Raw genomic sequence first — 25,919 nt, forward strand, 5'->3', positions numbered from 1 at the left:
AGCATCTTTGGAGGGCAATGAACAGTCGACAATTCAGACTGACTTAGACCAAAAGACAGAGAAGCAGAATTAGGCCATTTGGCCTGTCAAGACTGTCCACCATTTCATCATGGCTGATCCTATTTTCCTTTCAGACCCAATCTCCTCCCCATATCCCTTCATGCCCTGATCAATCTTGCCGAGACTTGCTGGATTCCTACAGCATTTTGCAGAAATTAAGTGTGTCTGGCTGCTAGCTCAGAAGGTTATGGAGCAGGAGGTTAGATTTGACCTCCACCTTCCACATAATAGAATAGATATTTCTATTCTATTATAATAAATAAAAATTTTCCCCAATCAGAAACCATGGATGAACGGAGAAGTTCGCCTCCTGCTCAAAGCCAGAGATTCGGCCTTCAGGTCTGGAGACTAGGAGGCTTACAGCTCAGCCAGGGCCAGCCTGAGGAGGGGAATCTCTCAGGCTAAACACATATACAAACAGAGAATTGAGGAGCATTTCAACTCCTTGGACCCCTGGCACATGTGGCATGGTATACAGGTCATTACAGATTTCAAACCACCTAGTACTGTGCCCCCTTCCAGCTCTGCTTCCCTCCCTGATGAGCTCAATTACTTCGACTGTCGCTTTGACCGAGAGAACAAGGAGGTCACCCTCAAAGCAGATCTCCCACCTGGTGAACTGCCTCTCTCACTTTCCACCTCCGATGTTTGCGCCACCCTGAGCAGGGTGAATGTACGGAAGGCAGCTGGTTCGGATGGAATACCTGGCCGTGTGCTCAGAGTCTCCGCAGGGTAGTTGGCCGGGGTCTTCACGGACATTTTTAATCTGTCCCTGGCCCAGGCAGTTGTCCCCACAAGCTTCAAGATCGCCACCATCGTGCCAGTGCCGAAGCATTCCACTGCTACGGGTCTGAATGACTTCTGCCCAGTTGCACTCACCCCGATCATTGCAATCTGCTTTGAGAGACTGGTTCTATCACACCTGAAATCCTGTCTGCCCATTATCCTGGATTCCCATCAATTTGCCTATCGCACCAGCGGGTCAACAGAGGACACCATCTCCACGGCACTTCACTCTGCCCTGATCCACCTGGACAGCCCCAACTCTTACATCAGAATGCTGTTCATTATCCTCAGTTCGGCATTCAATACTGTGATGCCCTCCAAGCTGATCACCAAATTTCACCAGCTTGGTATCAGCTCATCACTCTGCAATTGGACCTTGGACTTTCTGACTAACAGACCCCAATCAGTTTAGTGAGACAACCTCTCCTCCTCCACTGTCACCCTGAACACCAGCGTGCCTCAAAGCTGTGTGCTGAGCCCTCTTCTGTACTCCCTTTTCACCTATGACTGCGTTCCTGTACACGGTTCTAACTTCATAATCAAGTTCGCAGACGACACCACGGTGGTTGGCCTGATCAGAGGGGATGACAAGATGGCCTACGGGGACGAGGTCCAGCACCTGGCCACATGGCGTGCCGATAACAACCTGGCCCTTAACACCCAGAAAATCAAGGAGATCATTGTGGACTTCAGGCATGTTAGGAGCCACACTCACGTCCCCATCTACATCAACGGAGCTGTAGTGGAGCGTGTATCAAACTTCAAATTCCTTGGTGTCCACATTTCCGAGGATCTCACCTGGTCCCTGAGCTCCTCCATCCTGATCAAAAAGGCGCAACAGCACGTTTATTTCCTGTGGAGCATCAAGAAAGCCCACCTCTGTCCCAGGATACTGATGGACTTTTACCGCTGTACCATTGAAAGCATACTCACCAACTGCATCTCAGTGTGGTATGACAATTGTCCTGTGTCAGACCGCAAAGCACTCCAGCGTGTGGTGAGAACTGCCCAGCGAATTATCGGCACCCAATTGCCCACCATTGAGAACATCTGCCATAAACGCTGCCTGGGCAGGGCAAAAGCATTATCAAGGATGCATCTCACCCTAACCATGGACTTTCTACTCTGCTCCCATCCGGTAGGCGCTACAAGAGCCTCTGCTCCCACGCCAGCAGGCACAGGAAGAGCTGCTTCCCTGAGGCTGTGGCCCTGCTGAACCTCACATCACAGTGCTAAGCAGTATTGCATACATATTGTACTGTCTCAGTACTTTTATATTTGTGTGCTATAGCACTTACTTTTCATTTGCAGTTTATTTTGTAAGTAACACTATTCTTTGCATTTCTGGTCAGGTGCTAACTGCATTTCATTGGCTTTGTATCTGTACTCGGCACAGTGACAATAAAGTTGAATCTAATCTAATATATGCCTGAATCCGGAATATGCTGATCTGTGCATTCCTTGCAGTTCTCTCCAGAACAGTCAGCTAGCTGTCACTGTGGTGTGGCAAATCATGTGTTCACAGCTGAGAGACATTTTTGGAATAAAGAAAAACATGTATTCAGAGTAGCGCAAGAAAATTAAATTAACCCAGCAAATACTTGCGTCTTTATCAACATTATTCTGTCTAAGCAGCCTCCAACCTGTTGGCATGAACATCGATTTCTCCTTCTGGTTATTTCTTTGTCCTTCCTCCCTCCCTCTTCTATTCCCCACTCTGAACTCTTACCTCTTATCCTCACCTGCCTATCACATCCCCTTGCTGTCCACCCTTCTCCCTTTCTCCCATGGTCCACTTTCCTCTCCAGTCAGATTCCTTCCTCTCCAGCTCTGCCTATTCCACCCACCTGGCTTCACCTCGCACTTTCTAGCTAGTCCTCCTTCCCCCTCGCCCCACTTTATTATTCTGGCATTTTCCGCCTTCCGAAGAAGGGTCTTGGCCCAAAATGTTGACTGATTATTCATTTCTATAAATGCTGCCTTACTACTGAGTTCCTCCAGCAAAAATGTGGTTATCTGGTCATTATCATTAGTGTTCATAGGAGTTTATAGTGTTCAAATTGGCTTTCCTGAATTTTCTATTACATCAATGATTGCATTTTGTACTTTGAAAAACCTTCAAAAGGTGGTCCATGAATTGAAGTCTTTTGGTCAGAGAATGAAAAATGGTCTGTTAGTTGGTCAACTATGTATCTTGATAATGCATGAATGCTCTAGCTATGTGTGATACTGAAATGCCCTTGGGCATTGATGTCAATTGATGGCTAGTGACTTTGTTATCATCAAACTGGCAAAGCAGTCAACCACATTAATCAAAAACCGCACATGCAAATTAAACATTTAAAAAGCTAATTTTTAAGATGGAGGTTGGAATATCAGAAATATACTTTTTAGACCATAATACTTAGAAGCAGAATTAGGCCATTCGGCCCATTGAATCTGCTCCACCATTCAATTGTGGCAGATTTATTTTCCCTCTCTACTCCATTCTCCTGCTTTTTCTCTGTAATCTTTGAGGCCCATACTAATCAAGAACCTATCAACCTCCTCTTTAAATATATCTAATGAATTGGCCTCCACAGCCATCTGTGGCAATGAATTCCGCAGGTTCACTACCCACTGGCTAAAGAAATTCTCCTCATCTCTGTTCTAAAGGTACATCCTTCTATTCTTCAGTCCTGGACTCATAAATAAATAAATCATTTTTTTAATGCTTTACTTTTTCACACCTTTTTAAAATAAAATACATTCATTAAGTTAGGATCTTTGTAGGGATTGATAATGTATGGAGTCATAATTCTGGCTTTGTATGCTATTAAAACTAGTATCTGTGCTTGTACAGGCTTCTTCAGGTGATGGATGCACAATATTCAATTCCATTTGCAGCTCATTAGTAAATAGGCAACATTAAGGCATGGGCTGATTATTGGCAAAGGACATTCACATCATCTCCAGTGAGAAAGATCCTAATTATCTAACTTTGACATTCAGTGGCATTTCCATCATCAAGTACCCAGTACACAGTTGATTGGAGTACTGTGCAGACACAACAGGTGTGTTCTCACACAGGTCCAACAAAGAGCTTTTAAAAACCCAGTTTCTATAAAAGAGCAGCAGTCATTGTCGGAACAGTCTTGAGTCAGAGTAGTAAGGCTTCGATGAGAACAGTGGGAACCAAGTTAAGTAGGTAAGTTCATTTCTTATTTCTGATTTAACTCTAGAGAGAATAGGGGTTATGTCTACAGAGCCAGTGTCCTGTTCTGCGTGTCAGAAGTGGGATTTACAGGAAACTCCCAGCCTCCCTGATGGCCACGTCTGCGCCAGGAGCATCGAGATGCAGCTGCTTAGAGACCGCGTTAGGGAACTGGAGCTGCAGCTCGATGACCTTCGGCTTGTTAGGGAAAGTGAAGTAGTGATAGATAGGAGCTACAGAGAGGTAGTCACCCCAAGGCTACAGGAGACAGATAAATAGGTGACTGTCAGAAGAGGGAAGGGAGAACGTCAGTTAGTGGAGAGCACCCCTGTGGCCGTTCCCATCCCCCCCCCACCAACATTAAGTACTCCATTTTGAGTACTGGTGGGAGAGGGGGGAAGCAACAGCAGTCGTGCCTCTGGCACTGAGTCTGGCCCTGTGGCTCAGAAGGATAGGGATCTGAAGAGGATGGCAGCAGTAATAAGGGATTCTGTAGTCAGGGGGACAGATAGGCGATTCTGTGGACACGGAAACACAGATGGTAGTTTGCCTCTCAGATGCCAGGGACAGAGATGTTTCTGGACGCGTCCACAATATCCTGAAAAGCGAGGGTGAGCAGCCAGAAGTTGTGGTACATATTGGTACCAATGACATAGGAAGAAAAAAGGAGGAGATCATGAAAATAAGAACACAGGGAGTTGGAAGGAAGCTGAGAAGCAGGACCTCAAAGGTAGTAATCTGGGGATTGCTGCCTGTGCCATGCAACAGTGAGGATAGGAATAGAATGAGGTGGTAGATAAATGTGTGGCTGAAGAATTGGAGGATGGGGTAGGGATTCAGATTTCTGGATAATTGGGACCCCTGGGACAGCTGGAACATGTACAAAAGGAATAGGTTGCACTTGAATCCAAGAGGGACCCGTATTCTTGTAGGCAGATTTACTGGAGCTGTTGGGAGTGGTTTAAACTAATATGGAAGGGTATGGGAACCAGTATGATAGAGCTGAGAATGAGCCAGCAGGTTTACAAGTAGATGATGGATGTATCATGAATGTAAGGAAGGACAAGCCAATGATTGGGTATAAATGCAGACAGAGCAAAGAGTTAAATTGTACCACAAAGTCAAAAGTCAAAATGGCGAAGAATGCAGGACTGAAGATGCTGTATTTAAATGCACATAGCTTTCAGAATAAGGTGGGACATACTCATGGCGCAATTAGAGATTGGTTGCTAGGATGTTGTGGACATCACTGAGTCGTGGCTAGAAGAAGGCCACTGTTGGGAGCTTAACGTCAAATGATATACTTTGTATTGAAAGAACAGGCAGAAAGGCATAGGTGGTGGTGTGGCTGTGTTGGTAAAAGATGGAATTATATCTTTAGAAAAAGGTGACATAGGATCAGTGAATGTTGAATCGTTGTGGGTGGAGTTAAGAAATTACAAGGGTAAAAAGAAAGTCCATTATGGGAATCACATAGGCCTGCAAGTAGTAGCCAAGATGTGGGGTTGAGATTGCAAAGGGAGCTGAAAAAGGCATGTAGTAACGGTAATAACACAACTGTCAAAGGGGACTTCAATATGCAAGGGGATTGGGAAAATAGGTTGGTGTCAGATTGCAAGAGAGGGTATTTGTTGAATGCCTATAAGATGGCTTTTTAGAGCAGCTTATGCTAAAAAGCTATCTTAGATTGGGTGTTGTGTAATAACCCAGATCTTATTAGGGAGCTTAACATAAAGGAACCCTTCAGTGCAATTGATCATAATATGATTGAATTCAACTGCAGCTTGAGAGGGAGAAGCATAAGTCACATGTATCAGTATGGCAGTGGAATAAAGGGGCATGAGAGAGGAGTTTGCCTGAGTAGATTGGAGGAGGATACTGGCTGGGATGATAACAGAGCAGAGACGGCTGAAGTTTCTGGGAATAATTCACAAGGCACTGTATAGGTATGTCCCACAGAGGAAGAAGTTCTCAAATGGCAGGGGTAGGCAACCGTGGCTGACAAAGGAAGTTAAGGACTGTATAAAAGCCAAGGAAAAGGCATATCAAGGAAAAGGCATATAAGGTAGCAAAAGTGAGTGGGAAGTTAGATGATTGAGAAGTTTTTAAATCCAACAAAAGGCAACTAAGAAGCTATAAGAAGGGAAAAGATGAAATACGAGGGCAGACTAGTCAATAATATAAAGCAAGATACTGAAAATTTTTCAGTTGTATAATGATTAAAAGGGAGGTGAGAGTTGATATTGTAGCATGATATTGGAAAATGATTTTGGTGAGGTAGTGATGGGGGATGAAGAAATGGCAGATGCACTTGATGGGTACTTTGCATCTATCTTCACTGTGGAAGACACTAGCAGTGTGCCAGATGTCCATGAGTGTCAGGGAGCAGGAGTGAATGTCATTGTTATTACAAAGGAAAAAGTGCTAGGCGAACTCAAAGGTCTTAAGGTAGATAAGTCACCTGGGCCAGATGGACTACATCCCAGATTCCTGAGATAGGTTGCTGAACAGATAACAGTTGCGTTGGTCATGATCTTTCAAGAATCACTTGATTCTGTCATGGTCCTGGAGGACTGGAAAGTTGCAAAAGTAACTCCACTCTTTAAGAAGGGAGGAAAGCAAAAGAAAGGAAATTACAGGCCTAGCCTCAGTGGCTGGGAAACTGTTGGAGTCCTTTATTAAGGATGAAGTTTTGAGGTACTTGAAGACTAATGATAAAATAAGTAAAAGGCAGCACGGGTCTGCAAAGGGAAATCTTGCCTGGCAAATCTGTTAGAGTTTGAGGAAGTAACAAGCAGAGTGAACAAAGGAGAGGCAGTGGATGTTGTTTACTTGGATTTCAGAAGGTGTTTGATAAGGTGCCACACATGACACTGCTTAACAAGAATAAACTCCTGTGGCATTGCATGAATGATACTGGCATGGATTACGGAATGGCTGACAGGCAGGAGGCAGCGAGTGGGAATAAAAGGGACCTTTTCTGGTTGGCTGCTGGTGACTAGTAGTGTTCCTCAGGGGTCGGTAATGAGACCGCTGCTTTTCACATTGTTTGTCAATGAATTAGGTAATGGAACTTATGACTTTGTGAAAAGATCTGAGGATGATACAAAGATAGGTGGAGGGGCAGGTAGTGCTGAGGAAGCAATGAAATTGCAGCAAGACTTGGACAAATTGGGCAAAAAAGTGGCAGATGGAATACAGTGTTGGGAAATGTATGATAATACATTTTGGTAAAAGGAACAATAGTGCAGACTTATTATCTAAATGGGAAGAAGGTTCAAACGTTAGAGGTGCAAAGAGACTCCCAGAAGGATAATTTACAGGTTGAGTCTGTGGTGAAGAAGGCAAATGCAATTTTGTCATTTATTTCAAGGGGAATAGTATGTAAAAGCAAGGAGATAATGCTGAAGCTTTGTAAAACACTAGTCAGGCTGCACTTGGAATTTTGTTAGCAGTTTTGGGCCCCCCTATCTCCAAGGATGTGCTGACATTGGAGAGTGTACAGAGGAGATTCATGAGGATGATTCTGGGAATAAAGGGGTTAACATATGAGGAGCGTTTGACAGCTTTGGTCCTGTACTCATTGGAACTTAGAAGAATGCAGCGACATCTCATTGAAACCTACCAAATGTTGAAAGGACTAGATAGGGTGGATGTGGAGAGGATGTTACCTCTGGTGCAGGTATCCAGTACTAGAGGGCACCGCCTGAAAATTGAGGGACAGCCCTTTAGAACAGAGATAAAGAGGAATTTTAGCCAGAGGATAATAAATCTGTGGAATGCTCTGCCACAGACTGCAGTGGAGGCCAAGTCCATGCGTATACTTAAGATAGAAGTTGATCGTTTCCTTATCAATCAGGGCATCAAAGGTTTTGGTGAAAAGGCAAGTGTATGGAGTTGACTGGGATCCGGAATCGGCCATGATAGAATGGTGGTGCAGGCTCGATGGGCTGAATGGCCTAATTCTGCTCCTATATCTTATGGTCTTACCCCCACCAATAACATTCTGGCAGGTTGCTCATTGAACAGGAATGAAACCAGGTCAGCAGGAAGAAAATAGTAAGAAAAGACTCAGCTCTTGGTACACTGAAACGGATCTACCATATACAACACACAAGTCAGAAGGGTAAAGGCACATTCTCTTGACTGGGTGAATACTGCGTCAATAGACAATAGGTGCAGGAGTAGGCGATTCGGCCCTTCGAGCCATTCGCTGTGATCGTGGCTCATCATCCACAACCAGTATCCGGTTCCTGCCTTATCCCCATAACCTTTGATTCCGCTATCTTTAAGAGGTCTATCCATCTCTTTCTTGAAAGCATCCAGAGACTTGGCCTCCACAGCCTTCTGGGGCAGAGCATTCCTTATATCCACCACTCTCTGGGTGAAAAAGTTTTTCCTCAACTCCGTTCTAAATGGCCTACCCCTAATTCTTAAACTGTGGCCTCTGGTTCTGGACTCACCTGTCAGTGGGAACATGCTTCCTGCCTCCAGCATGTCCAATCCCTTAATAATCTTATATGTTTCAATAAGATACCCTCTCAGCCTTCTAAATTCCAGAGTATACAAGCTCAGTCGCTCCAATCTTCTGACATATGACAGTCCCGCCATCCCAGGAATTAATGTTGTGAACCTACGCTGCACTCCCTCAATAGCAAGAATGTCCTTCCTCAAATTTGGAGACCAAAACTGCACATAGTACTCCAGGAATTCTCAAGCTGCTTTACAGATTTCTAGCACAAAGCAGAAACCCCCTCCACCGCCATCACCATCAACACACAGAAGAGGCAGTATGTGCCATCTACAAATTAGATTCCAGTTAATCACCTTGGCTCATTGAGCAGCACCTCCCAAACCACAACTTCAGTTACCAACACTTTTTTGATTTACGAATGTATTACTGGTGTCTGTCATTACTGAAACCTGGAACCCCTTATCCAAAAGCACTGTGAGAGTGCCTTCATTAAAAACACTCTAGTGGTTCTGGAAGGAGATTTATCACATCCAGGGTAAGTTGGGAGAAGCAATAAGACAATGAGATGAAATACTTAGATACTGAATAATGAAGAAGGGTGAAAAAATACATCCTGTAACGGAATGCTGAATAACGAAACAGCGTTTTTGGAATTTATGTTCAACTGCATGTAGAGTTAATGCTAATTTCACAATGTAACAATGGCAAGTAAAATCACTTTTTGTATTTGCATTAATCTTATTCACTTTTGGTGCTAGTCAAAAATGTGATTTTCTTACTTATGTGCAAGAACAAATTATTATGTGACCGGCGCAAGAACCATCCCATACTTACTTTTTAAAACCTCTGGCAACCCCTTGTGCCAGCAATTCCCTGTTTCATCCATTTCACAAGGAAGTAAACTAAGGTAAAAGAAAGTTATTCCAAAGCCAGCTAAACAATTAACCTTAAACAGTAGTATCTTTTTATCATATACAGAGGATGTATGTAGATTCATGCATTTGATTGGCAGTTTGGTGTTTCAAGTTCTGATAAGTTCTAAAAAGCTTATCAGAATAAATAAGTTCAGTTTGAGTCGCTATTAATTAATAACATTATATAACTATTCATCTTAAACTAAAACAGTTTCTAAATGTAATAACCTAATAACTCTAAAATGTATTTTTTTCCAATCATATGAGTTAGTTTCCCCAAGGATCTTTCACATTGTTTTGTTAATATTTTGGAACTTTGCCATAGTATAAACACATGTATGCTACATGTGTAGAAAAATTAGATGTATTGAAATTTATTTGTATTCCTAAGGTGAATGGAATCATGCTGCTTTTCTCTCTGACCTGTCCATTGGTTTGTCAATTTCTGCCTCTGCTCCCTTTATTGCTGGGAAGAACAGAGCAAATTGGCCTAGGAATGGAAAATTCTCTTGTCATACAAAACCTCTTATCAGCAGCAAACAGATGGAGACCTGTGCAACCAAAAAAAAATCAACACTACTTTGCAGTATTCTTAGCAACAGAGATCATTTGAGACCTTGGTAGATTCAGTTAATGACGAGGGGATTGCTTTCTGCAGCTCTTAGTGCAAGTTCTTTTATTTCTGTTAGAATGTCTAAACACAAATTCTGCTGGCAGAAGTAAATTTTTTAGTTTCATCTATAAGTATATGTTTCAATATATTCTTCTTGATTATAATTGGAGAAATATAAAGGCAGTAAAGTAATTTTTATGTTGAATTTATAAGAACATCTTAATTGATGCCACAGGTTGAATTTGGAGTTGGAATTGGTTCATCGAGGAGGAAACTTGTGTTTAGGCGGAGCAAGTGCCACTACAAAAAGATCCTGTTTAAGTAAGTGCATATGTTTATATAATTGTTGTTGTTATTATTATTGTATTTATTTTTTCTCAGCTCAAGCTGGTAAAACCTGAGGTACGGGCATAGCCAAGCACGCTCATTTGTCAATTGCTCGGAATTTTCGGACTATTCTCGTGGTGTTTAGTATTCTGGCTTTCTGAAGGTTTACATAGATATTACTGTTGACTCTGTGGTTAAGGCAGCATACGGTGCATTGGCCTTAATCAACCGTGGGATTGAGTTGAAGAGCCAAGAGGTAATGTTACAGCTATATAGGACCCTGGTCAGACCCCTCTTGGAGTACTGTGCTCAGTTCTGGTCACCTCTCTACAGGAAGGATGTGCAAACTGTAGAAAGGGTGCAAGGAGATGTACAAGGATGTTGCCTGGATTGGGGAGCGTGCCTATGAGAATAGGTTGAGCGAACTTGGCCTTTTCTCCTTGGAGCGGCACAGGATGAGAGGTGACCTGGTAGAGGTGTATAAGATGATGAGAGGGATTGATCATGTGGATAGTCAGTGGCTTTTTCCCCAGGGCTGAAACGACTAACACATGAGGATAGAGTTTTAAGGTGCTTGGAAGTAAGTACAGAGGAGATGTCAGGGATAAATGTTTTATGCAGAGAGTGGTGAGTGCGTAGAATGGGCTGCCAGCGATGGTGGTGAAGGTGGGTGTGATAGGGTCTTTTAAGAGACTCCTGGACAGGTACATGGAGCTTAGAAAAATAGAGGGCTATGGTAACCCTAGGTAATTTCTAAAGTAAGTACATGTTCAGCACAGTATTGTGGGCCGAAGAGCCTGTATTGTGCTGTCGGTTTTCTATGTTTCTATGTGTAGCCCTCATTGTTTAATGCTGCTATTGTTATTACCCTTCCCTTTGCATTCTTGCTTACTTCTTTTCTCTTAAATAATGGCATTTAATCAGATATTTCATTGTGATTACGTTTGAGGATAATAACATGCAAGCCTATGAAGTTGCAGAAGCGAACAAATGGCTTTACAAAAGTTGATAAAGCATCTGTAATATACATTATTCAATTGTAGCTCATGACAAAAGTGCTGAAAGAACTTTCAATGTTCATTGTTCTTACTTTATTGGGTCCACAGTATTATTCAAATCATCTTCTGTAATCTCATTCATCTTTCACTGAAAATAAAACCTCTTGAGACCTTGGTAGATTCAGCTATTGATGTGAAGATTGCTTCCTACAGCTGCCAGTGTGTATTTTTTTATTTTGTTAGAATTTCTGACCAAAATATATTGTGTTCAGTTGTAATCACCTCATTAGAGGAAGGATTGGGGCTGAGAAGAAAATTGGATCAGCCATGGTGAAATGGCAGAGCAGATTCAATGGCCAAATAACCTAATTCTGCTCCTATATCTCATCGTCTTACATAGAAGCTTTTAAGAGGTTGTAGAGAAGATTTATCAGAATGCTGCCTGGATTAGAGAGTACTTTTATGAGGATAGATTGAGCGAGGGCTTTTCCCTTTGGAGCAAAAGAAGATGAGAAGTGACTTGGTAAAGGTATACAGGATGATAACAGACTTAGATCAAGTGGATAGCTGGAGAATTTTCCCCAAGGGCAGAAATGGCTAATACTGGGGTGGGGGCATAATTTTAAGGGGATTGGAGGGAAGTACAGTGGGAATGTCAGAGGCAAGTTTGTTTTTCACACAGAGTGGTGAGTGTGTGGAAAACTCTGGCAAGAGTGATGGTAGAAGCAGATAGGAGAATTTAAGAAGCTCTTAGATCGGCAAATTATTGATAGTAAAATTGAGGGCTATGTAGGAGGGAAGGGTTAGATTGTACTGAAGTCAAGGAGAAAAATACGTTATGGTATTATAGCATGTATTGTGAACCAATTTATGGAACACTGAAGTAAGAATATTGTGAAGAATATAAGCAGTTAGTAGAATCTAATTATATTTGTTCATTTTTCATAACTCGTATGATCCAGAAATCTGAAGTAATTAATTCTAGACATTTAGCCAAAATAATTTCAGTTAATCAAATAAATCAAGAATAAATACTGTTAATGTGATATGGAAATTAACAGATTATCATAAAGATCCCATCTGGATTATATCATCTGGTGATAATAAACCAACAGGACCATTACATCAGAGTGACAGGAGAATAGTATATATTTGTGAGGAAATGGCCCTGAGTTTGTTGACTGTAACTTTGGACCGCATGAAGCTTCATGCTTTCAGTTCCAGGTGAAAGTGACTGGGCATGATATCAGGATGTCTTTTGTCTGACTATTGCATTGAAGTTCCTGAGTTAAACAAACATTAGATTAGATTAGATTATGAGGACACGCAGTCCTCTTTTATTGTCATTTAGTAATGCATGCATTAAGAAATGATACAATAATCCTCCGGTGTGGTATCGCAGAAACACAGGACAGACCAAGACTGAAAAACTGACAAAAACCGCATAATTATAACATATAGTTAGAACAGTGCAAGCAACACCATAATTTGATGAAGAACAGGCCATGGGCACAGTAAAAAAAAAAGTTCAAAGTCTCTCGAAAGTCCCACATCTCACGCAGACAGGAGAAGGAAGAAAACTCTCCCTGCCATGCCCGACCACAGTCCGACTCTGAGTCATGCGAAAACTTCGAGCCTCTGACACCGAGCACCAAGCACTATCTCTGCCGAGCGCTTCGACCCTAGCCCTGGCCGCCAGCAGCAGGCAAAGCCGAGGATTTGGGGCCTTCCCGCCGGAGATTTTCAATCGCACAGTAGCAGCAGCAGCGAACCGGGTATTTCAGAAGTTTCTCCAGATGTTCTTCTGTGTTTCTAATGGCTGTGTCCATCAAATCAGAATTGTGCATGGTACCCTATTTAACAAATAGGATATCATTTCACCGGAGAGGCTGCGCACGCTGTGTTGCGCCGCCATCTTCTCCTCCCGCCTCCTGTTATTGGACTTTTAGGAAGGAAAATAGTTAAAGTTCGTAGAGGTTCTGAAATTTTTGGAAGTACTCGCACTTTGCTCAGGACATTGCTTTGCTCAATCACCTTCAACTGCTTCAACAGCAACAATTACTTTATATCATATGATCGTGCAGGTGTTCACTAAAAGACTGCATGTTGTTTAATTCTCTTTGTAGCTTCTGAGAAAGTGAGGAAATACTACATGGAGCAGTACTTGGGCATAGAATGTTAAGTGGCAAGTAACTCTGAAGCCACATGAGTCAGGCGATGGCCATTTTCAACAAATAATACCTGGTCCATCGCCATCACCAGGACTTATTTTCTTAAATACTACCAATCAAAAATATGTCTGGACCAGTCACACAAAGACTCTAGCATCTAGGGCAGGTCAGAGGCTGAGTATCTTTTGATGATCTGTTTCCAAAGACACCCAAGATACAACTACTAAATACTCACTTGAAGGGAGTGAACATTTATGCAATCAATTATTTTGTGTTTTATGTTTGTAATTAATTTGGGTCACTTTGTAGAGACGCAAACAACAGGAATTCTGTAGATGCTGGAAATTCAAGCAACACACATCAAAGTTGCTGGTGAACGCAGCAGGCCAGGCAGCATCTCTAGGAAGAGGTACATTCGACATTTCGGGCCGAGACCCTTCGTCAGGACTAACTGAAGGAAGAGCTAGTAAGAGATTTGAGAGGGGGAGGGGGAGATCCAAAATGATAGGAGAAGACAAGAGGGGGAGGGATGGAGCCAAGAGCTGGACAGGTGATTGGCAAAAGGGATATGAGAGGATCATGGGACAGGAGGTCCGGGGAGAAAGACGGGGGGGGGGGGAGAACCCAGAGGATGGGCAAGGGGTATAGTCAGAGGGACAGAGGCAGAAAAAGGAGAGTGAGAGAAAGAATGTGTGTATAAAAATAAATAATGGATGGGGTACCAGGGGGAGGTGGGGCATTAGTGGAAGTTGGAGAAGTCGATGTTCATGCCATCAGGTTGGAGGCTACCCAGACGGAATATAAGGTGTTGTTCCTCCAACCTGCGTGTGGCTTCATCTTTACAGTAGAGGAGGCCATGGAACTTCCGCCACCTCCAATGGGATCCCACCACTAAGCACATCTTTCCCTCCCCCCCACTGTTTTCCACAGGGATCGCTCCCTACGTGACTCCCTTGTCCATTCGTGCCCCCCCATCCCTCGCCACTGATCTCCCTCCTGGCACTTATCCTTGTAAGCGGAACAAGTGCTACACATGCCCTTACACTTCCTCCCTTACCACCATTCAGGGCTCCAAACAGTCCTTCCAGGTGAGGCGACACTTCACCTGTGAGTTGACTGGGGTGATATACTGTGTCCGGTGCTCCCGATGTAGCCTTCTATATATTGGCGAGACCCGACGCAGACTGGGAGAGCGCTTTGCTGAACACCTACGCTCTGTCCGCCAGAGAAAGCAGGATCTCCCAGTGGCCACACATTTTAATTCCACATCCCATTCCCATTCTGACATGTCTATCCACGGCCTCCTCTACTGTAACGATGAAGCCACACTCAGGTTGGAGGAACAACACCTTATATTCCGTCTGGGTAGCCTCCAACCTGATGGCATGAACATCCACTTCTCCAACTTCCGCTAATGCCCCACCTCCCCCTCGTACCCCATCTGTTATTTATTTTTATACACACATTCTTTCCCTCACTCTCCTTTTTCTCCCTCTGTCCCTCTGACTATACCCCTTGCCCATCCTCTGGGTTCCCCCCACCCCCTTGCCTTTCTCCCCGGACCTCCTGTCCCATGATCCTCTCATATCCCCTTTGCCAATCACCTGTCCAGCTTTTGGCTCCATCCCTCCCCCTCCTGTCTTCTCCTATCATTTTGGATCTCCCCCTCCAACTTTCAAATCTCTTACTAACTCTTCCTTCAGTTAGTCCTGACGAAGGGTCTCGGCCTGAAATGTCGACTGCACCTCTTCCTAGAGATGCTGCCTGGCTTGCTGCGTTCACCAGCAACTTTGATGTGTGTCACTTTGTAGAGATCTCTTTTTACTTCGACACGAGTCTTTTTCTGTTGATCAGTGTCAAGAAAAGCCAAATTAAATCCACTGCTTCAATGTTGTAAAACAATAAAACATGAAAACTTCCAAGAGGGGTTGAATACTTTTTATAGGCACTGTATGTTGCAATATTGCTGGTTCTAAATTAATTTTTTTTGCAATATGTGGAAATCTAATGTGTTCTTCTCACTGAGGTGTAATTTGATGTTTCAACATTTGGCTGCTGGAGCATGGATGGGTAAATCAGTTTCAGCTAATCTGAGTAACTTCTTAAATATTGTATTCACACCATAATGATTTGGACCTGACAGTTTTTGCAGTGTGTTGATAGCTTCCATCCACACTTTTGCATTATAGTACTATTTAGTATCACAGTGGAAGTCTGTGGTGCATGCAACTGGTTTGATATGTTCAGTTTCCACAGCAGATAACACAAATTTAGAGCAACCTAAGTTTCTAAAAGGCACCAGATATCAAATTTGAAGTTTCAGCTTACCGTTGTATAGCTCTGATTTTTCTATTCATCATGCAATTCAGTATAGTGGCAAAGAGACACATTGTCTTTGAATTAAATTTGAACCTGTGGACTTCGTGTGAAATTACATTCTTTAATCACAGGTATTACCATGATTCTTAGTACGTAAATTTCCTATTTGTTTTGGAAGACAAAACTGTATTTGTGCCAATGGAAGTATGCCGCATGGCAAGCCAACCTCACTTTTGGCTATTAATGGAGGAGGGAACTGTAGCACAGGCACAATACAGTTGATGTAGCCCTTCATAGTCATCTGCACTTGCATCTAAAAGTGGGGATAAAAAGAGCTTGTTTTGTGAGCTGATGATGCACTCATTGCTCTAAGTATTTATGCATTAATTTATGAACACTGGTTGATGGAACTGTGACTACAGGCAAATAAAGATAGCAAGCAATAGATGAAGCTAAGCACTGTCATGACTATCTTTCAAAGACATACAGTTAGGGTTATGAGTGTAAACATGCAACGTTGGTGCCGGAAGCATGGCGACACTTGCAAGCTGCCTAGCACAATCCTCACTGATGCACTTCACTGTGTTGTGATGTACATATGACAAATGAAGCTAATACTTTCCCTAATTTGAAGTGGTTAAAGCTCTGTGTCTAGCAGTGAGTAGTGGCAGAGAGTTAAATGTCTAATAGGAGGTTTGGAGACAAATTCCATCCTCGCTCATGGTTGGACCCAACAAATGAAGCATTTGCGATATGATCACCCAGAAGTGTTGAGTGGATGAGCTTACTTTACTTCTGTCTGGGGCCTGTACCATTACAGAATTCACTAATGCTCTTTAGAGGAGGTTCTTACCCATTTTTACCTGTGTGCCTCTATCACCTTGTGGGGCACTACAATTTCATTAGAAGTTACAGATTCAGATCTGATTATTTAAACAGAGGGATCATGAGACAGCCTAGTCCAGGGGTTCCCAGCTTTTTTTATGCCATAGACCAATACCATTAAGCAAGAGGTCTGTGGACCCCAGTTTGGGAACCCCTAGTCTAGACCATCAGCAGCAGCAAAGTTCTCCACTACAATTCTGCATCTCCTTCACATCATTCTATCCTTACTTTACCAATCCTCCTTGTATAAAGTGAGCGCAGAAGTGCTCAGTGAAAACATGTACCTAAAATTCTGATTGGAAAGCTGCAACGCTGTGTTATTTTTATACTTCCTGTCAACATAGAAGGAAGCCATTTCAGTCATTGAGTCTGTGTTGGTTCATTTTCCACGTAACTTCCTTATGCCCATAAATGTCACTCAGGTTCTATTATTCATTCACCTGAACACTAGAGGCAGTTGTATGGTAGCCAATTAACCTTACCACCTGGCACAAGGAATGTGGGAGCAAGCTGAAACTCAAATATGCAGTATCGGATTGAAATGGGATTATTTGGATGGTTTCAAATTGTTGGAAAAAAACTGAGGGAACAAACATGCTAAATGATTCTATGAAGTCCTGGTATGAATTTGATTAAGTTGTGTTTTGATATTATGCATATCCAACATCCCCACGAAGGAAGAATCCATCCATATGCTATGGTATGAAAGCAGAGAATGATGGAAACATTCAGCGGGTCAGGTAGCATCCTCTCCAGTTCTGACAAAGAATCAGTAACCTGAAACATTAACTCTGGTCGCTTTCCTCTTTTATTTTGGATTTTTAGTAACTTTTTGATTTCGAGCTTTTCATGGCCCTTTACCCAAGATCATCCAAAGTCCTTTTCCAAAATAAAGCTTATTTTGGACATTAGACTTGCTTGGTAATCTTAGAGCTAAGTGGGAACCAAGTTGCTATGTTGTACTGTACAGTGCAATAAGTGTCAAGTGATAGGGGAATAAATAGAAATCAGATATAGGGATTGGACTTTTTATTTGGTTAGGCTTGTGTTTTTATGTTATTTGCACTATTTGCCAATTGGATGACTTGAGAGAGGATTGTGACACCAATGTTGATTGTGGGAAAGGAAAGACAAGTTGTCAACAGTAAGTTAGACTGTATGTCAAGATGCAAAGGGTTGTGCAAATAAAGGCATGAAGAATGGAGACCTTGAAGAAGCAATCAGTGCAGAGATTACTACAGTTCTGTTCTTTATATCCAGTACAGTATTTAAATACAATGTTTAATTTGGTCCAGTGGCTATTAATACAAGGCTCTGTATTAAATTTGATGTGCACAGTTTAGTGCATTAGAGTGATACCAATAACATGTTAATCCAGCCTATTTGATGATTGCACAGAAATGGGAAGAAACGGACTGTATAATTCATCCAGGTAGGATGAAGTTCAATTTTATTGTCATCTGGCTGTACATTTAAATATTCAAACAAATGAAGCAACGTCCTCCGGACCATGGTACACCCACAAAACATGTATCACACACAGCACATAAACCAAAGTATTACCATAAATAAGTTCATAAATGATAATTCAAAATGCATGTAGTGCACTGCAAAACTAAACAGTAAATAGCTGGCTGTCCTAGTGACAAGACCTCAGTGTTGGCAAGTTAGTTTCACAGTCTGAGGGAAGAAGCTGTTACCCAGTCTGGCAGTCCTCATCTTGATGTTTCTGTACCTCCTTGCTGATGGTTGTGGGTCAGAGAGATTGTGGGAAGAGTAGTAGAGATCCTCAATAATGCTTTGGGCCCTTTGTCTGCAACGCTCCCGGTAAATGTTACAAATGGAGGGGGGAGAGAAACCCCAGTAGTCCTCTCATGATTTTTACTACTATCAAAGCATTGTGTATTTTTAAATACAGTTAACAGTATTGGTTGTTTTCAAATTGAAATAAATATTGTTTAACATGGGAAGATTCTACAAAGGAGACAGCCAACCTTATGAAAATCATACAACATTTATCTTGTTTAATTAGCTTGTTTTTCTGGGCCAACAAAGCTGGCACGTGAGAATTTAGAATTAATGTGATACCCTTGATGCACTTCTGTAAATACGCTTTTTTCAAAGAATGGATTAAAATTGTGAAGGATATTGAATTTCTTTCATAAGGTATACTGGGAGGTCTAAATTGTACTGGAGAATAGTAAGAAGAATCTTAATTTCTCTTGAATATTAAAATGGTCGTCTATCATTATACACCATTCTTTTGACACCAGTGTTGTCTGGTTGTCATCTGACATCTCATGCCTCAGGCTTGTAATTATCTCCAGCAGCTTTTAAAATAATTGAAGATCGAGATTGCACTGCAATTGATTGCTGTCACCTGCTTCCTGAATACAGAGTAAATGAGGATGAAATGATTTGGCAATCATTCCTTTCTCACAGCAGTGTTTCACTCCTGGGATACTAAAAATCTGAAATAGATCTCTTCAGCACTTGATAGTGAAATCATATTTAATTAACTTGAATTTTTAAACAAATATGTGCTTGAATACTTGTTGAAAAGAATATAAATGATTTGGTGTTCACGAAGTGTATGTTGTGTTTCTGTATACAATGAATGTCACGGTGTTAACATTAGACTAATAACCACTACAGTTACATTTTCTCATATACAAACAAGTAATTTTATCAAATAGTTTTTTTTCCTGTTCTTCTCTTCCTCTTTTTTTTTTTGTTGAGATTGACTGCTATTATGGTTCCATGGATGCCAGGTTAGCCTTTAGTAAATCTCGCAAGTGATTGCCATGTAATTGTCGTTGGGTATTGGAGAAAAGGGTAGATGAGGTATAGGATTAGGCACAGTGTTCTTGTTATATACAGCAGGTTTGAAGTACTCTTACTCCTCTCTTGTCCCTATAAAATGTGTTTAGTGTTTGATAAGAATATTAGCCATCCAATATAAAAAAGAAACATTACATAATTACTATATACCTCTATAAGGTACATTTCCCTTTAGGGATCAGCAAATCAGGAATTGACATGCTTCACAATTTTCCTCTCGTGCTCAGCTGGTCCAATATTTCTAGCTAAGATAACAACGGCTCATTTAGCATAATTAGTTTATCAAACTTTGCACCTTCTGTGTCATATATGGCTGAATAATTTATTGGGGAAGTTTGACAGGCAACTGTCAACTGTAGAGTTTAAAACTGAGCAGATATTTTCTTGTCTAAAATTGATTAAATTGAAGTAACATATTTTGATTAGAACACATTGAAACTTTTATTTATATCTGTAATAAAAAAACAAATATTCTAATAAAAATTCATTGGCATTGCACAGGTTGACGATAAATTTCTAGAACAATTTTTTGTACTTTTTAAATTGCCCTAAATTATGATGTATGTCAATGACTTGGACTATGGGATTAATGGATTTATGGCTAAGTTTGCTGATGATTCAAAGATAGATGGAGGAGTGGGTAGTGTTGAGGAAACAGAAGGCCTGCAGAGAGACTTAGATAGTTTAGAGGAATGGACAAAGAAGTGGCAAATGAAAGACAATGTTGGAATGTGTATGGTGGTGGAAGAAATAAACAGGCAGAGAATTCAAAATGCAGAGATGCAGTGGGCCTTGGGAGTCCTTGTGCAGGATACCCTAAAGGATAAACTCCAGGTTGAGTTAGTGGTGAAGAAGGCGAATGCAATGTTGGCATTCATTTCTAGAGGTATAAAATATAAGAGCAGGGATGTGATGTTGAGGCTCTATAAGGCACTCGTGAGACCACACTTGGAGTATTGTGTGCAGTTTTGGGCTCCTTATTTTAGAAAGGATATACTGGCATTGGAGAGGGTTCAGAGAAGATTCACGAGAATGATTCCAGGAATGAAAGGATTACTGTATGAGGAACATCTGGCAGCTCTTGGGCTGTATTCCCTAGAGTTCAGGAGAATGAGGGGGGAATCTCATAGAAACATTCTGAATGTTAAAAAGACTGAACAGATTAGATATGGCGAAGTTATTTCCCATGGTAGCAGAGTCTAGGACAAAAGGGCATGACTTCAGGATTGAAGGACATCCATTTAGAACAGAGATGCTGAGAAATTGGTTTAATCAGAGGGTGGTAAATGTGTGGAATTTGTTGCCATGAGCAGTTGTGGGGGCCAAGTCACCGGGTGCTTTTAAGGCCGAGATAGATAGGTTCTTGATTAGCCAGTGCATCAAAGGGGATGGGGTGAAGGCAGGGGAGTGGGGATGACTGGAAGAATTGGATCAGCCCATGATTGAATGGCGGAGCAGACTTGATGGGCTGAATGGCCTACTTCTGCTCCTATATCTTATGGACTTATGAATTATCTATTTTTTATTAATTTTTGGAAAAGGTACAAAGATATAAAACTGTTCTTGAGCAATCAAGAACACAATGTTTCAAGAGGCTCGTCATGAGGCACATCAACACCCTGTTGCCCCCCTCACTGGACCCCCAGTGCTGTGTGCTCAGTCCACTGCTGTTCACTCTGCTGACCCACGACTGCGCTGCAACACACAGCTCGAACCACATCATCAAGTTTGCTGATGACACGACCGTGGTGGGTCTCATCAGCAAGAACGATGAGTCAGCGTACAGAGAGAAGGTGCAGCGGCTAACGGACTGGTGTAGAGCCAACAACCTGTCTCTGAATGTCAACAAGAGAGATGGTTGTTGACTTCAGGAGGACACGGAGCGACCACTCTCCGCTGAACATCGATGACTCGTCCGTAGTGATTGTTAAGAGCACCAAATTTCTTGGTGTTCATCTGGCGGAGAATCTCACCTGGTCCCTCAACACCAGCTTCATAGCAAAGAAAGCCCAGCAGCGTCTCTACTTTCTGCAAAGGCTGAGAAAAATCCATCTCCCACCCCCCCATCCTCACCACATTCTACAGAGGTTGTATTGAGAGCATCCTGAGCAGCTGCATCACTGCCTGGTTCGGAAATTGCATCAGCTCGGATCGCAAGACCCTGCAGCAGATAGTGAGGTCAGCTGAGAAGATCATCGGGGTCTCTTTTCCCGCTATTACAGACATTTACACCACACGCTGCATCCGTAAAGCAAACAGCATTATGAAGGAACACACATCAAGGTTGCTGGTGAATGCAGCAGGCCAGGCAGCATCTATAGGAAGAGGTACAGTCGACATTTCGGGCCGAGACCCTGTCAGGACGAAGGTTCTTGGCCTGAAACGTCGACTGTACCTCTTCCTATAGATGCTGCCTGACCTGCTGCGTTCACCAGCAACTTTGATGTGTGTTGCTTGAATTTCCAGCATCTGCAGAATTCCTCGTGTTAGCATTATGAAGGACCCCATGCACCTCTCATACAAACTCTTCTCCCTCCTGCCATCTGGCAAAAGGCACCGAAACATTCGGGCTCTCACGACCAGACTATGTAACAGTTTCTTCCCCTAAGCCATCAGACGCCTCAATACCCAGAGCCTGGGCTGACACCAACCTACTGCCCTCTACTGTGCCTATTGTCTTGTTTATTATTTATGGTAATACCTGCACTGTTTTGTGCACCTTATGCAGTCCTGAGTAGGTCTATAGTCTAGTGTAGTTTTTGTGTTGCTTTTACATAGTTCAGTGTAGCACCATGGTCCTGAAAAACATTATCTCGTTTTTACTGTGCACTGTACCAGCAGTTATGGTCAAAATGACAATAAAAAGTGACTTGATATCCTGTATAGACCATTCCATTCCAAACTGAGATTACACATTTTGCATAGTTTATCCTATCTCGTAAATTTCCAAATTAGGTATAGGGTGTCAAATAATGTACACTTTAATCTTCCTTGTTTTTCTGCATTTATTTTCTGATACTTTAAAAAACATATTTTTGCAACAACCACTTCCCTCCCTTTGAAAATCATCCAAGGCTAATCATTCAGCTTCCGAGTCTGATAGCTTAACATCCGTTTATCTGTCCATGATCCAAGTTCAGCTATAAACATTTTTCAACTGAATCTTTCTCAAAACGCCCGTACTTGGTGGAAATATTTTCCCCTTCTGAAATTGGGAATGAAAACATTTTCATCACCATCATCAGTAGGGTTTTCCAAATCCAATTCTAAAATAGTACATCTTTTAACAGAGCTTTTTTTTATTTTCTAAATGATTTCAAGACTGAGTGAAGAATAGATTTTTATTTCGATATGTTAATTTTTTAATTCAGGTAAACTTAAAAAGTAAACAGTTATGAAAGACAAATGCATAACACCCCCGAGTGAACCAAATGAAGAAAGGAGGCAAAAAATAATCTGCTAGAAGAACCCAAAATGGCAACCATCCCTTTGCCTCACATATGCTGCTTGGCCTGCTGTGTTCTTCCAGCAGTTTATTTTTTTCCTCCAGCTTCCATCATCTGCAGTCTCTTGTCTCCTGGCTTGGAAGAATGAGGGATTCACATTAAGGCAAGATCAGAGATAACACAAATTGACACAGCAACTGTCATATATTGGAATTGTTTTGACTAATCTTCCACTGAGTTGATCTGGAAGTACCTGTATGAAAGAAATGGAGTTTCTGAGTCCATTATTGTGACACCTTGGATTCCACAACAGTCTTCAGCTGAACAGCAAATCAGCTTCCATTTTTAGTGGAAAATGTGACAGTTCTCTTGTGCAGGATCAGTTGATTTCATATATACCTGTAAAAAGCAATATTACAAAAGTAATGTTTTAGAAAGTGGTGGGTTTTTATTCAAATTGCTAGAGACAGATATAGGCTGTTTAAGAAACCTGACCTTGAATTAATTACCCTTTTTAAATCAATGAATTATATTAAATAAGCTTTTGTTTATATCTATCCAGCTGTCTAGATCCACATACTAAATGTTGCTCGTGACATAATGATAAACTATCTGGTACTTTTTTTAAAAAAAGACAAAATACAGCTGAAGGCTACAATGACTTTGTAAATTGTCCTGTGTTACGCTAGGATTAAATAGGTGGGCTGCTGGGCAGTGAGGCTCATTGGGCTAGAAGGGCTGTTCCGTGCTGTATCTCTAAATAATAGATAAATAAATAACTAAGTGGAGAAAATCTGTAATTAGTTTTCTCCTCAACCTTATTGTTGTGAGGTTCTGGCTTTGCTTGCCTCTGGCTATTTTGTAAGCTTGTACTACCCAACAGTTAGCATAGATTCATTAACAAGGTAGCAATTTTATGAACAAAGTCAGTTTTTGTACCTTGAAATATTTTTAATCTGTACTAAGTATCCAAGCACTTATGCTCTCAGACCAGTTCCTTCAGTAATTTAAAAACTGACTCAACGTGCTCTTCATCAAATTACGGTATTGCTTTGCACTGTTGTAACTATATGTTATAATTATGTGGTTTTGTCAGTTTTAGTCTTGGTTTGTCCTGTGTTTCTTGTGATACCATTCTGGAGGAACGTTGTATCATTTTTTAATGCATGCATTTCTAAATGACAATAAACGAGGACTGAGTGTCCTCATAATCTAAAAAAAAATTTCTCTGAGCTGCTTCAAGTAACTCCAGCAGAATTATATGTTGAATTACATAACATTCCTGTGATTTCCTAGATGAAAATTATGACAACTCCATCTTATAAAATGTGAATATCTATGACAGCATTGTTTGTTTGAATTACTTATTCCTCAAGAATATAAATGTCCACCTTAAATAATAACTTTGGTATTAAAATATTTTAAGTTGGTTACCTAAACTGACTGTCCAATCAAGCATACAAGTGCAATAATAGCCATTTCAAATTAAACAAGATCAAAACTTCTGATAACTATCTACTGTTTTTTACGCAATTGACAATTGATATATTAATAATCCTGTACATTAAGCACCACTTGGAGGGGTTACAGAAGAAACAGCTTGTACTCTTGGGTGGAGAAATTACTTAGCTTCCAGTCCAGATGAATACACTCCAGGTCTTTCAGTTCTGTCTTTACCTTCCAGTCCAGGTGGCTTCACTCCAGGGTTCTCAGGGTTACCAGACATAACCACTTACCTCAGAGATGTGGAAAGAGGGCTGGACCTCTGTAACAGCATGGGTTCAAGTCTTCCTTCCCAAGCATCCTACAAGTTAATGGGCCATTTAGAACAAAATTGAACTCAGAGCAAGACTGGCCTACTCAAGAGAACTGAGGGACCGCTGTGTATGTTACACTTGCTTCACCTGACTGCACCATTCCTACCTGAATGCTTCTCAATTCTTGGGATGGACTGTTTTGCATCGTTAGGCAAAGTCAGAGGTAAAGGGGTCTGCTTTCTGAACAATGCCCTGTGGTGCTCAGATGTGATGGCCCTGATGAGTTCCTGCTCATGCAGCTTGGAATATCTAACAGTGAGGTTGCTCATGCTACCTGCCATAGGGTATCACATCAGCTATCCTGACAACATCCCAAAATGGCTTTGAAATAAGATACCTCGAGTCCCCTTCATTATTGCTGTTGACTTCAACCAGGCCAACTTCAAGAGGGCATTACCAAAATACTACCAGCACATCCCCTGTCCCACTAGTGGCTCAAACACCCTCAATCATTGCTGCACAACATCAAAGACACCTACCAAGCCACCTCCTGCTGAATCTTTGGCAAACAGACCACTAAGCTTTCCCCTAGTCTGGGGAAATAGATGAGCTTCTACTTAGTTGGCTTGAGTCAGTACAATGGTTTATGTTCAAAGACTCAGCAGCCTTTACTAAAAAGAATATCCTGAATTAAGAAAACAAATAATATCAATCAGCAGTTTCCATAACGTTTTCATCCTGTCACTAATCATTCCAGTGATTGTGCACAATGAAGTTTTACATTTTTTTAGAACACGGAGAAATTCTGAAACTGTAGCTCATCATATTATTGCTTGTTTTAAATTACAGACCAGCTGTTGCATGTGCTTGCTATGCATATGCGTCTTTTTAGAATCGACTCTGCATACAATCCTTGGGCACGACTTACACAGTTGACGCAAGTTATTGATTCAGGGTAAGTATTCCATTTGTAATTTGTTTTAGATTTTGAACAGACCTAATGATGTAAAACAAAATTCATACATTCCAAATCTTTTCACCATAGTTTTGCCAAAGATAGGAACCAGTTGCACATTTCTCTATTAGCACACTTAGATTCTTTGGTTTGATCAAGTAGACGTTTCATAATATTGAG

At 41.5% G+C, this 25,919-nt stretch overlaps 1 protein-coding gene across 3 annotated transcripts in view; it reads left to right on the forward strand.

Annotated features, from left to right (window-relative positions):
* The window catches only part of ubr3 (ubiquitin protein ligase E3 component n-recognin 3), a 224,485-nt gene that overhangs the window by 161,102 nt on the left and 37,464 nt on the right, over positions 1-25,919 (forward strand). For all 3 annotated transcript variants that reach the window (XM_072261898.1, XM_072261897.1, XM_072261899.1), the window contains 2 exons: positions 10,276-10,361; positions 25,634-25,739. In XM_072261898.1, coding sequence (XP_072117999.1) covers positions 10,276-10,361; positions 25,634-25,739 — 192 coding nt within the window. The remainder of the gene's footprint in view (positions 1-10,275; positions 10,362-25,633; positions 25,740-25,919) is intronic.

This window comes from Mobula birostris, chromosome 6, assembly GCF_030028105.1.
Source record: "Mobula birostris isolate sMobBir1 chromosome 6, sMobBir1.hap1, whole genome shotgun sequence".
Lineage (NCBI taxonomy): Eukaryota > Metazoa > Chordata > Chondrichthyes > Myliobatiformes > Myliobatidae > Mobula > Mobula birostris.